The following is a 12,665-nucleotide window of genomic DNA, read 5'->3' as shown; positions in this document are numbered from 1 at the left end:
ATAAGAATTTACAATTCTTTCAGTAAGAACTCCTCAAACCCTTGAAAGTAATAGAATAAATCGACTTCTTGCAAGGAATGCACTTTTATAACATTTTAGAGCCAAAGATTATTCTTCACACCAAATGCTATGTAGCTTATTGGTTATACTTTTCACTTAAAAGGCTTCATTTCTCATAAAACAATTTAATGTTATACTTTTTAAAGTTGACAAATAATAAAATCACTTTATTAATTAATCTCCCCAAATTCTCCAAAATTAACCTTTTCACTGATAAAGCAGTATCCTAACACACAAGGTCCCTGTTTCCTGTGCCCATGATTTAAAACTTTCCATCTCAATTCCAACAAGCCATAACACTACCGTGCCCATTAAACAATTTCAATTAAAATAGAAACCTTAATAAATATAATTAAATTATAACCAATAGTGCACCCAACTTGCAAAAATGGCCTAGCAACACTGGAATTGAAAATTTGTTGGCACAGAAGTGATCCTAATGATAAAAGATGATGACTGGTCTTGACTAGGTAACTTACTAAAAATAGACGCTCCCTCCAAGATCTTGGAAACCAAACCAAAAGTAAGAAGTAACATCTAGAAGCATCATATAACTCTTCTAAATCCTCTGAGCTCATTGGACTCATCTGTTGACTTACTATAAATAGTAAGTCCCTCAAAACGGAGTCAAACTCACAATTGGCCACTGGAGAGCCAAATAACTCGACAACAAGATCCTCTAAATGCCAGTATCAGCCTACAAGGACCCCCATGATAGGCTAAATCCATCAACTCAGGTGCAACACAAAAATGGGGACATCACACAAATTGGTAGAAAAGCATTTCTGAAACAATGAAAGCTCAATATGTCACAAAAAATATAGTACTTACACATAAAATCTGTGAGTCCCTGTCAACAATGCAACACCTAAGAAAGAAGTAAGTGTATAGACCATAGAAATCCAAACCATACTAATTACATTCCACCTTCCACTTGTAAGGTCACAAGACAAGTTAAAAGTAATGTGCAGACCAATCCAAGATTGTGACCTGAGAAAAGCACACAGCTGGAAATTGAAAAACTATACAAAACTAGTGAGGAATAGATCAGCAAGGACCACTTCATGCACCTTTCTCACATTTGCTAGTGAAAAGTCTGCTCCTCTGAGATCAGCATCAGAAAGATCAGCTCCTGTTACAAAAAAAAATTATTGAAAGATTGAAAAACATATTACCAAAGTAGAAGTATTCTCAAAGACTTTAGTCTTGTTGGAGAAATGAAGGTACTCATAAATAGAAATTAAAGAAATTTAAAAAGTGAATGCTGGTATAAGTAGTTTTAAATAAATTGAAGTAAACCATATTCTGGAAGATGCAGCTTCATATTTGGGATATGTTGCTTAACAATGAAGAATAAGATTAAAAGAAACTATGGCCAACAAACATTTCAAAATTCAGTTGCTAATGTTCCTGATCATGACTTATAACTGTACATGTTACTATAAATGCAGGGATATCAAGTACTGTAGATTGAAGTATGGCTCTAGCCAATTATGATCACTAATTGGTGATTACTAGCTTCTAACAACTGCACTTGAAAGATTTTAAATTATTGCAAACACGATTGCCTACAGTTCAATCAAATTTTACTTTAAGTGCTAGGTTACTACTGACTGATTTGATGCTGCTAGTCCAGATGGTACAAAGATCTGTTATAGCCTGAATCCTAGAGATCCATTGAGATATGTGCATTGCTTCAATTACTGTGTAAAAATACTTGATTTGTATATTTAATATTGTAAGAGGGGGGCAGATTCTTGTTCACATCCTTTGTAGTTTGTACATTCTTCCCTATAATTTTATACTAGTAGTGGCATATCTATTAGGAGTCTCTTCACTTTACAACAAAATGTCTCTTGAAATTCCAACAATATAACTCTTCATTACAAATACAACTCTTTGTATTTCCATGCCTTAATGCATCATGAATGACACATCTTTATATTAAATATTACAATTATCATAAATGTCCTTTTCAGCTGAAGATGACTATAACGGAATTAACGCCCGGAGATAAAAATTTCTATCACATCACAACTACAAACTCCAACACTCCCTCTTAGCGAGAGAGAAACTCTTTAGCTGAATAGTCGCACAAAGCTGCACCCAAAATGTCAATGATAATATCTAATCACATAAATCTTATAAAATTTCATGGAATCACTTTAAATAAAAACCCACACGAAACATAAACAGATTTCATGATGCTGTCATGGAATCTCTCAACATGACACTAAGAGAATAATTTACTCATTGTTAATAATCATGGAATCACTCAATATGAAAACCTTGCAGGAAACATAAACATATTTCATGATGTCGTCATGGAATCTCTCAACATGACACTAAGAGTACAATTTACTCATTGTTAATAATCATGGAATCACTCAACATGATAGATTTGTAAGAATCTAGCTAAGCCTTCAATAACGGATTCTCTACACGTGAATTGTCATGGAATCACTCAACATGACATCCAACTCACACCACAGATTCTCTCCACATGATGATCACTCCTAGAGCGAAAGTGTTATCATAGCCAATTCTTACAACCTTATTTATTCACACAAGAATAGAAATAAGCATATCAAAAACAAGACTTGGTTCCATTTAAGTCTCAAAGTTAATCATACCTAGCTTGACTCTAAAATAAGAAAATTTCACAAATACCACAAGCATACATGAGACCGATGAGGATTCCATAAGCACTCCCTCTTAATTATGAAGCCTCCCTTTGAAGCTAAAACATCTCCCTATTAATCATTGCTTTTCCTACAACGAAGCAAGATTAATAACATCAATCCATCATAAGAAATAATGCTATGAGTATACCATTTCTAGTTATCTAAACCATACAAAAATATAATCATAGAGTTCTCATACGAAAGCACAAGATTTCAGCTCTAATAAGCCACAGTTCTGAAAGCCTTTTTGACGTCTCCAAGCATGTGAATTGCCAGCAGAAATACGAAACCCAACATATCAATGTTCGAAAAATAAAGACAGAAGCTAAAGCTAATATAGAAGTCTTTTTCCAACACTCATGCAATAATCTTTATCCACCACTATAGAAGTAATGAAAGGGTTGAATCAGAAAATCAATCGAACTAGAATAATCAAGACAAATATCCAAGTACCACTCCAAAATCCTCTTGTTGACAAATGTTTGAGGAGTCCAATGTGAGATGGAGCTATGCCAGCTTAAAGAAGTAAAATTCCAAACGATCACTGGAGAATCACAGTAATCGAGCACACTACAACACCCATTCAACGATCTGAAAGAAAACCTCATGCATGAGAACATACAGGTTGAGGAATGAATGAAAAATGGTAAAATGATTTTCCATCAAAATTATTACAAGAAAAAACGGAACAAACATATTTTCTTTAAAATGCGAAAATGTCGTCCATGATTATTACTTCACCCACATGAACCAGCTTGATGTGGTGCAAGGCAAGAAAATCCTCAAAAGGAGATGTTCAAGCCCCAAGCAAATAATCACACAACGTAATATAAACAATAAAATAGAGATTTAGATCCAAAATAGCACCAATTATCATAATAGAATTATAAGATTTTTATTCAACATGCCCAGTTGTAAGGCCTTTTGGGTTACGGCCAAATACAAAGCAATTACAGTAGTAATTTTGCAAGACCTCGGAAGATCCAAACTCCTAGTTAGCTCAGCTCCACAATCTAATAGAAAACCCCAAGAAGAATCTAAACAACATCACAGAGATCATCAATCGCCCTAGGGTCCAATCTTCTCGGATGCATCTTCCAAGATCTTTACAAACCCAAAGCAACAAATCCAACCTTCACTCTGATAAGATCAACCAACCAGATCAAACCTATGCTTTGATACCACTTGATGCAATGCAAGGTCGGAGAATCCCCAAAAGGAGATGTCCAAGCCCCAAGCAAATAATCACACAACGGAATATAAACAATAACACAGAGGTTTAGATCCAAAATAGCACCGATTCTCATAATAGAATCATAAATTTTTCATTCAACATGCCCGACTATAAGGTCTTTCAAGTTATGGACAAATACAAAGCAATTACAATAGTAACTCTGCAAGACCTCACACGATCCAAACTCCCAACTAGCTCACATCCACAATCTGATAGAAAACCCCAAGAAGAATCTAAACTTGTGTTCGCAAGCCACCAAGCAACCATCTTGTTTCCCAAGCCCACACTTAGCTACTAGCTCTGCTCAACTTCGCTCCTCAACAACTCCATCTTCCTCATTCTGAAAGAACTATCACTCAAAACAAGACAAGACCTCCTACTTATACTAAACCAAGCCACAAGTCGACCTAGCAAGTTAAATTAATTAAACACTCACATTAAATACACTATCAAGCCACAAGTTGCCTTGGCAATGAACATTAAATACATTAAATAACTAAATACTTAGGATAAACCCCAAGTTTACAATAAAAAAACTCACTCGTAAGACCACATGAAAGTACACACCCTTAGGGATAGGCCCACATGCCACCCAACTATCCAAATTCAAGAGCACAAATGTCAACTCCCATGGATCGAAGCTAGCAAAAACATTCTCGAAGGTCTGCTAGTAAATCAAGAGCACGTTGTTGAGTAACACGGATCGTTTCTACAAATGTAATTATACTGCCATTCTTATAGATATGTTCCAAATGCAAATTTGGATCTCACATAAGTATGAGAGAAGAAGACATGTCTCTCCAAGGTTTAAACATCATTAGTTAGTATAAAATAATATAACTAAACATATGTATAATATATACATTACTATATATATAATATAATATAATATATGTAAGATATATTATATATAATATATAATATATATAAAGGAATATTTATACTATCATCAATAATGAAACTCATGATCGCATCAATTTGACAGAACTACAAAGTTAACACTCCCTCTTAGTTAGGAAGGATTGATATAGAACATATTATGTTCTTGAGTATACAAAGAGATATCATCTTAGTATGATATTCCTAGAATAATATATTTAAGGATATCAACATAAGTCCATCAACACACACATATATTATATATGGAATTTGCTATGATTCATAATGAGACTAAATTTCTCACCACCTTTTCTTTTAGCAAGGAGGGAAATTAAGCAAAGAGATATCATCTCAGTATGATATTCCTAGAATAATATATTTAAGGATATCAACATAAGTCCATCAACACACACATATATTATATATGGAATTTGCTACGATTCATAATCAGACTAAGTTTCTCACCACCTTTTCTTTTAGCAAGGAGAGAAATTAAACAATTACTATAACTTTAATATAAGTTTAAATACCACCTTAAGTGTGGTCTATAATAGATTTAAGTTATGGTGTCTGGCAATATCCGACCTGAAGAACCATAACAACTTTCATCGTGTCCGACAAAATCCAGCCAGAAGAACCATGATAAGTTGGTTATCAAGGTGTTCGGCAAATTCCGGCCTGAAGAACCAAGATAACACTTGATCCAACACATTTTGGTGTTAGGAGGTAGGTCTACTATTGATAAGATCATCAACTTACAATAGTAACCTTTTTTTTTGTTATCATAACTTCCGGCACACTAGGACAACAACTTAATGTAGTTTGTTATGATAACAAGTCCAGTTATTGATAAGATCGTCACCTTTCAATAACTCCCCTCTAAATATATACATCAATGAAAGATCGTAATCTTTCATGACATAATTATAACAACATAATGTAGTAACTCACATGATATCCACCATGAACCAAGTCAGAGGGTGGACCCACCATAGCTGCTACTAGAGGGTGGAACAAAGGGCTTTCACCTCATACTTCTCTCTCATAGAGGAGAGTGCATTATAAAGAATTTCTCTTAGAACTTCTCATAGAGAAGATATCATCCACAAAGTACTGTATCTCAAAATTTCTCCCTCTAAACATAAATCCTGGAAAGGCATGTCCTCTAGTTACTTCCTCAGAAACTCTTTTTACCCAAGGATGCTTGTCGAACTCATTTTGAATCCGATATCAATTTTCTGATTTCTTGGTGATAAGTCATCACTTCCTCATGATATTCTTAAGAGTAGGCCCATCAACATCATGTAGTCACCCTCGTGTATTTTTAGACTCCTTCTAAGTATCAATCGTCTAAGCTCATGTGTTGCCTTAGAAGAACTGCCACACTCCCTCTTAGTAGAAAAATCTCATAATATTAATCATCAAAGATGAGAGCCTCATTTTATCCATCTTGATCATCAGGGTCTTTGGAGCTACTATCATTAGGTTGAGTCTGCACAATATCTGGTAGCATGTTTAAAGCACCAACTTTCTTTGCCTATAAAAACATCCTCAACCATAAAGGAAAAGATCAAGACAAATAAACTTTATAGTATGTATAGAAATTACAAACAAGAGAGAGATAAATGTCAAAAATAAGAATACTTATCTACACATGAAGATTCAGAATTTTCTTCTTAGATTATTTGAGAATGGAACATGTCCCCTCTAAAAGTGGGAATGGAACATTGACTATTATTCCCCCCGCAATGTAAAATTTCCACTTATTCTTATAATGTTGAACAATTTTGTATCAAATATGACAACTCCTTTCTAAGTTCCAACTTGCTCTTTTCGACCATTGAAGATTCAAACATTCATTTAGTTTAACAGTAGAAACGAACATGTCCTCTCTCTCAAGGTTGTCTCTAATGAAATGTCAATCTCCCTCCTTTCCCTACAAGATCACTCTAAAAAAAAATAAAGACAAATAACTCTTTAGTATTTATTGAAATACAAATAAGAGAGAGACTAATATAATTCTCAAAATAAGATCTTTTTAAAAGCTATATTTTGAATTTGAATATATATATATGTAATCATCTTTTCAAAAATAATTATAAATTTTCCTTTGATTACACTAATTATCTTAGAAAATTTATAATATCCATATAATATTAACATATAAATGAATATCAATAAAGAAAACTTTTATTGTATATTCATAACTTAATAATAACTATAAAAGTAAATCTATAACTTCATACTTTATGGATACCTTTTACCTTATTAATGTTACTAACTAAATTGTTCAAAGGCACTCATATTGGAGCCTGAGTTGCAATGTGACATTCTCCTACACTCACGGTACAAAACTCATGCATATCTAAGTTTGCCGGAAATCATTAATATTCCACAAAGAATACATGATCATTCCTTGCCAAACCTTCTGATATGCTCATTTCTGAATGTAGGGCCATAACAAACAAAGGTAGTTTTCATAGAACTCAGATCCAATGTAGAATCATGACAATTTATACAATTTCCGCTACTTGAGAGGTGTTTCTACACCAAGCTAACCACCCATCTGCAAAAATCATTCTCAGTCCCACGGTTGTGTATGAGACGTAAGAAGAAAGTATAAAACATAATTTGGAAATCATGTGTGAAAGTATTTGCTTCTCTTGAGCATTGCATACATTGAAGCGAATACAGGAATCCCATTTAAGAAAGACATTGAATGTTAAGCATGGTTTTCCCTATTACAAAGAGAAATGAAGAAAACCTAAAATATAAAATATATATATCACTATGTAGTGACAAAGCAATATGGAATGTGGCATGAAATAAGGAGATCAAAATACAAAAGTAAATAAGAAACAAATCATATGTACGGTGGTGCTAATATCGGTCAGACCCCATCATACATATATGCAAGTAATGTGCTCTTGGGGTACGTCAGGTTTGTACAAGTCGACTGAGGGTCATTAATAAAAGTAAGCCTTGACCCCTCAATTTTATCACCCTAATCATATGAGTCATCAGAATAATCAAATCTCGTGGGTTATCAGAATAATATTAAAAAGGATTAAAACTTTTGTGGGACTGTTTCATTCTGGAAGACTATACTTTGCACGCTGGAATAAATATCTGTCATAAGCATTACAAATTATAATGTTTCAACAACCTCCTCTGTGCATGCGAACCAGCCATTTCTTATTCGACCATTTTGGACTCAGAAATGCTCGATAATATTTCCAAAGAAGTGTTTGTCTACATTCTACCAATGACTGATGGTATGTCTAATATTCTCCAGCATCATGGGTTTCCACAGAGGATACTCGTGACACTGTGCATTTGGTTGGTATCTCACAAAGTATTGAAAGGAAAGAAAAGAATGATAGTCACATCATAGGCAATTTATTGGTTTGAAGGAATAAAACAAGGCAGAATGAGTGATAGGAATAAAAATGATATTGGAGATATTAGATATACCATCTGAACGAGCAGCCAATCTATTAAAAAGTCACAGACTGAGCAAAGCATGAGCCTGTCATCCATTCTATTTACACTATGGTTGAGACCTGTATTTGCCAGAGAGGAAATAACCTATATGAATCATGTCTGAATCCAGTAAACCCAAGTTCATATCTCGGTGGGACCTCCATATATATGTTCTCTACTATATTTGACATTGATATGGGAACCCCAAAGTATTGGTACAAATTAAAATGTATTTTAGATTTCCAACTCCCTGTACATGTTAAGGATGTTAGCAGTTTATTGACTAGTATAATATTTGCTTCATCAATCTTATACAATTCCTTGTGAGTGTATTCAAAACTTCCCAAAAGACAGTGATTGCTCTTCCATACTCTTACACGGTCCTCAATTATTCTTATTGGTTGTATCCTTATGTAATCTACACCACTGCTATCGACAATGATTGGTGTCCTTCCCACTGTTATCACTCTCTCATTGCCTATGTGGAGCAAGATATGTTGAAGAAGATTCACTCATGCCAACCTCGAGTCTTACAATCTCCAACTTGCTCGCAGATATCAATCCTCCTTTTCTATTTATTACTCTGCACACATTTGCTTCATTTTTCCTTCTGCGTAGGGTTGGTGTTGACCAAATGCGTTCTCTCCACTGCATCTGTCTAAAACAATTCATCTGCTATTTCTGATTTTTTTAGTATAGGATCCCTTCATGAATGATTTCATTATTTCTCTATGGTTTTCATACATCTGCAATAGGCTCTAATACCATGTTGACTAACCTGGATCGTTTCTGCAAATGTAATTATATTGCCATTGTTATAGATATGTTCTGAATACAGATTTGGATCTCACATAATTAGGAGAGAAGGAGACATGTCTCTTCAAGGTTTAAACATCATTAGTTAGTATAAAATAATATAACTAACCATATGTATAATATATACATTACTATGTATATATAATATAATATATATATATATTATATATATAAAGGAATATTTATATTATCATTAATAATTAAACTCATGATCATATCAATTTGACAGAACTACAAAGTTAACACACGCGACCAGTGGTCACCAAAACAGCTCTAACTCCAAGACAGTAACTCCAAAATTTATGCGCACTTAAGACAAGGTTGCCCAATATGCCTCAAACACACCCCCAACTGCGCGAACCATAAGTCTGCAAATCCGAGCTCAAAGCCCTGGCATACAGGATTGCCGACTTCCATAGGATGCTCTTGCATCACAGCTTAAGGAGTAACTATCGACGAACTCTCTATCTCCCTAAGCATCTTATGTTCCAACTAAGCTACAATGAGTATAAGACTTTTGACCCATTATAGCATGCACACGAATGTAAATAAGAGATATATGAGACACGATGACATCCAGTCATGAGTCAGCTGAAACTTATAAAAAATAACGAATATGCATGGCCTGGCACAATGCTGAATTTAAAGACCCACAAATTATAACGCAAAATACCCAAAGATTTGAACTAAAAGATTTTGCCATCACATGAGAGACGTTATGTAGTTGCTAAATAAATAATGATGATAATGGTCATACAACATAGTCTCTAAGTTGCGGCAACAACAGGTTAGACTTGGATGCTTATACAACTACCTCAAGAATTCGCAGCTATCGAAGTTGAAAATAAAAATGCAATTTTTCGATTTTCTTTATGACAAGGACACTAACGATAGTTACGGAAGGAAATATAAAGAGATTTGAAACACTAAGAGTACATCTGCCAAAAGAGATAATAATATCGTTCCCCAAGAACACAAGAAAAGATGAAGACGACATGATAAAGAAACGTCAAAGATTCAAAAGATATCGCAGGGAATCAATTGACGACAATTGAAATGAAAACAAATACAAGTGACATCCCAAAAACAACATAAAGCTTCAACAAAGAACCTTGAACGGAGAGAATATGCAAAAAATATCAAAGGAACATATTGACAATATGAACAACCTCAATATTGTTAATACACGATATAAAAAACATCCATCCAAATGATTCTATACAAAGGAATAACAAAGAGCACCCAACTCAAATTGATAAGACTTCCACCAAAAGACATAACAAGCGAGCCAATGCAAAATCAATCAATACCAATCGAAAAAAGAAAAAAAAAATCAGTTAGACTAAATAGAGGTAAGGTATTCCTGCAGATGACCAAGGAGGAAGATTTTCGAGGGTATGCCCTAATAGCAAAGCAAAAGGATGAGGTCAAGGACAGGGAGCCACTACCGGCAAAGGTTGAAGACTTGTTGAGACTATATCCCTCACTGGTTGCAAAGGAATTACCACCTGTCAAGAGCATAAGCCATCAAATTGATTTGGTACCTGGTTCAACATTGCCAAATAAACCAGCCTACAAACTCACACCCCAGCAAAATGAAGAAGTAGACAAGTGTTAGAATTACCAAACAAAGGATTGGTGAGGAAAAGTTTGAGTCCTTGTGCATGCCCTTCAGTTTTGCACCGAAGAAGGATGGTAAGTGGAGGTTATGTGTTGATTCAAGAGCTATCAATAAGATTACAATCAGGTATAGATTTCCCATGCCGAGGATTGAGGATCTAATGGATTATCTAGGAGATTCATGTGTACATTCCAAGCTTGACTTAAAATCAGGATATTACCAAATTAGGATCGGGCAAGGAGATGAATGAAAAACAGCTTTTAAGACTAATGAAGGACTGTGTGAGTAGCTAGTAATGCCATTTGGCTTGAGCAATGCTCTTAGCACCTTTATGAGATCGATGAATAAAGTATTAGTGCAATTCATTGGTAAATTTGTACTAGTCTATTTGGATGACATTCCGATCTTTAGCAAGAACAAAGAAGAGCACTTGGAGCATCTTGGAATGGTAATGAGGAAATTGCATGAAGAGAAGTTGCACATCAATTTGGAAAAGTGTGAGTTTTTCAAATCTGAACTAGTTTACCTTGGTTTTGTGATTTCAAAAGGTTGCCTAAGAATGGATCCTAGTAAAGTAGAAGCTAATTTGAACTGGCCTAGTCCTAAGACAGTGGGTGATGTTAGGAGTTTCCATGGCTTAGCTACATTTTATAGGAAATTTATTAAAGGGTTCAATGGGATAGTAGCTCCCATACTTGATACCATCAAACGCAGGGGTCAAATGCAAGTTCAGGTGGACTGAAACAGCAGAGAGGAGTTTTCAATTCTTGGAGATGAAGGTTGCAGAATTGCCCACCCTAATGCTACCTAGCTTTGAAAAGTTGTTTACTGTGGAGTGTGATGCTAGTAGAAGTGCTATAGGAGCAGTCCTAAGTCAGGAAAATCATCCCATTGCATTCTTCTCAGAGAAGTTGAATGAAGCAAAGCAGAAATACTCCACTTATGATCTTGAACTATACTCCATAGTACAAGCCTTGAAGAAATGGAAGCAATATCTCATGCCAAAAGAGTTTATAGTTTATATTGGCAATCATGCCCTCAGCTTTCTAAATAGACAAGACAAGCTCAATCATAGACATGTCAAGTGGGTGGAACAAATCCAAGCCTTTACTTTTTCTATAAAGCACAAGAAGGGGATTGCCAATAAAGTGGCAAATGCTTTGAGCAGAAGGATACTTGCAATTCAAGAAGTCAAGTTGCAGAGTGTGGGATTTGAGCAGATCAAAGACCTTTATAAGGAAGACTCTGATTTTAGGGAGGCTTATAAAACTTGTTTGGATTACACTAACACTTTCCATGGTGAGTTCTTTGATTATGTATTGTAGGATGCCCTATTGTTCAAAGATAACAGACTATGCATCCCTAAGTCATCAATGAGGGAAAACATCATCAAAGAAAAGCACAATGGTGCACTTGGAGGTCATTTTGGGGCAGACAAGACACTAGAACAAGTGGCAAGATTCTACTATTGGCCTGGAATGCAGAATGAGGTAAGGAGATATGTCTAGAGTTGTTTAATTTGTCGAAGAGCCAAAGGGACATCATAAAATGCAGGGTTATATCAACCCTTAACCAACACCTACAAAACCTTGGGATAGTATAAGCATGGACTTTGTGCTTGGGTTACCTAATACTACTAGGGGAGTGGGTATGGTGTTTGTAGTAGTTGACCAGTTCACAAAAATGGCTCACTTCATCCCCTGCAAAAGCAATCATGATGCCTCTCAAATTGCAAGTCTTTTCTTCAAAGAAATAGTAAGAATTCATGGGCTACCAATGACTACAGTAACTGATAGAGACACAAAATTTATTGGACACTTATGGAGAACACTGTGGAAGAAACATGGCACACATCTAGCCTATTCATCAGCTTATCACCCTTAGACTG

The 12,665-nt window shown here is 35.0% G+C and overlaps 1 protein-coding gene across 2 annotated transcripts in view; it reads right to left on the bottom strand.

Annotated features, from left to right (window-relative positions):
* LOC149544097 (Tetratricopeptide repeat (TPR)-like superfamily protein) overlaps positions 1-12,665 on the bottom strand; it is a 130,764-nt gene that overhangs the window by 65,594 nt on the left and 52,505 nt on the right. Inside the window, exon 5 of one of the 2 annotated variants that reach the window (XM_089798680.1) lies at positions 1,131-1,192. In XM_089798680.1, the coding sequence (XP_089654806.1) occupies positions 1,131-1,192 (62 nt within the window). The remainder of the gene's footprint in view (positions 1-1,130; positions 1,193-12,665) is intronic. The other variant, XM_089798681.1, reaches the window with a different exon arrangement.

This window comes from Cupressus sempervirens, chromosome 8 (genome assembly GCF_028749045.1).
Source record: "Cupressus sempervirens isolate cs-2001-9-10 chromosome 8, ASM2874904v1, whole genome shotgun sequence".
In the NCBI taxonomy this organism is placed as follows: domain Eukaryota; kingdom Viridiplantae; phylum Streptophyta; class Pinopsida; order Cupressales; family Cupressaceae; genus Cupressus; species Cupressus sempervirens.
The sequence above is the reverse complement of the archived record's forward strand: the minus strand, read 5'-3'. Positions and strand labels throughout refer to the sequence as shown.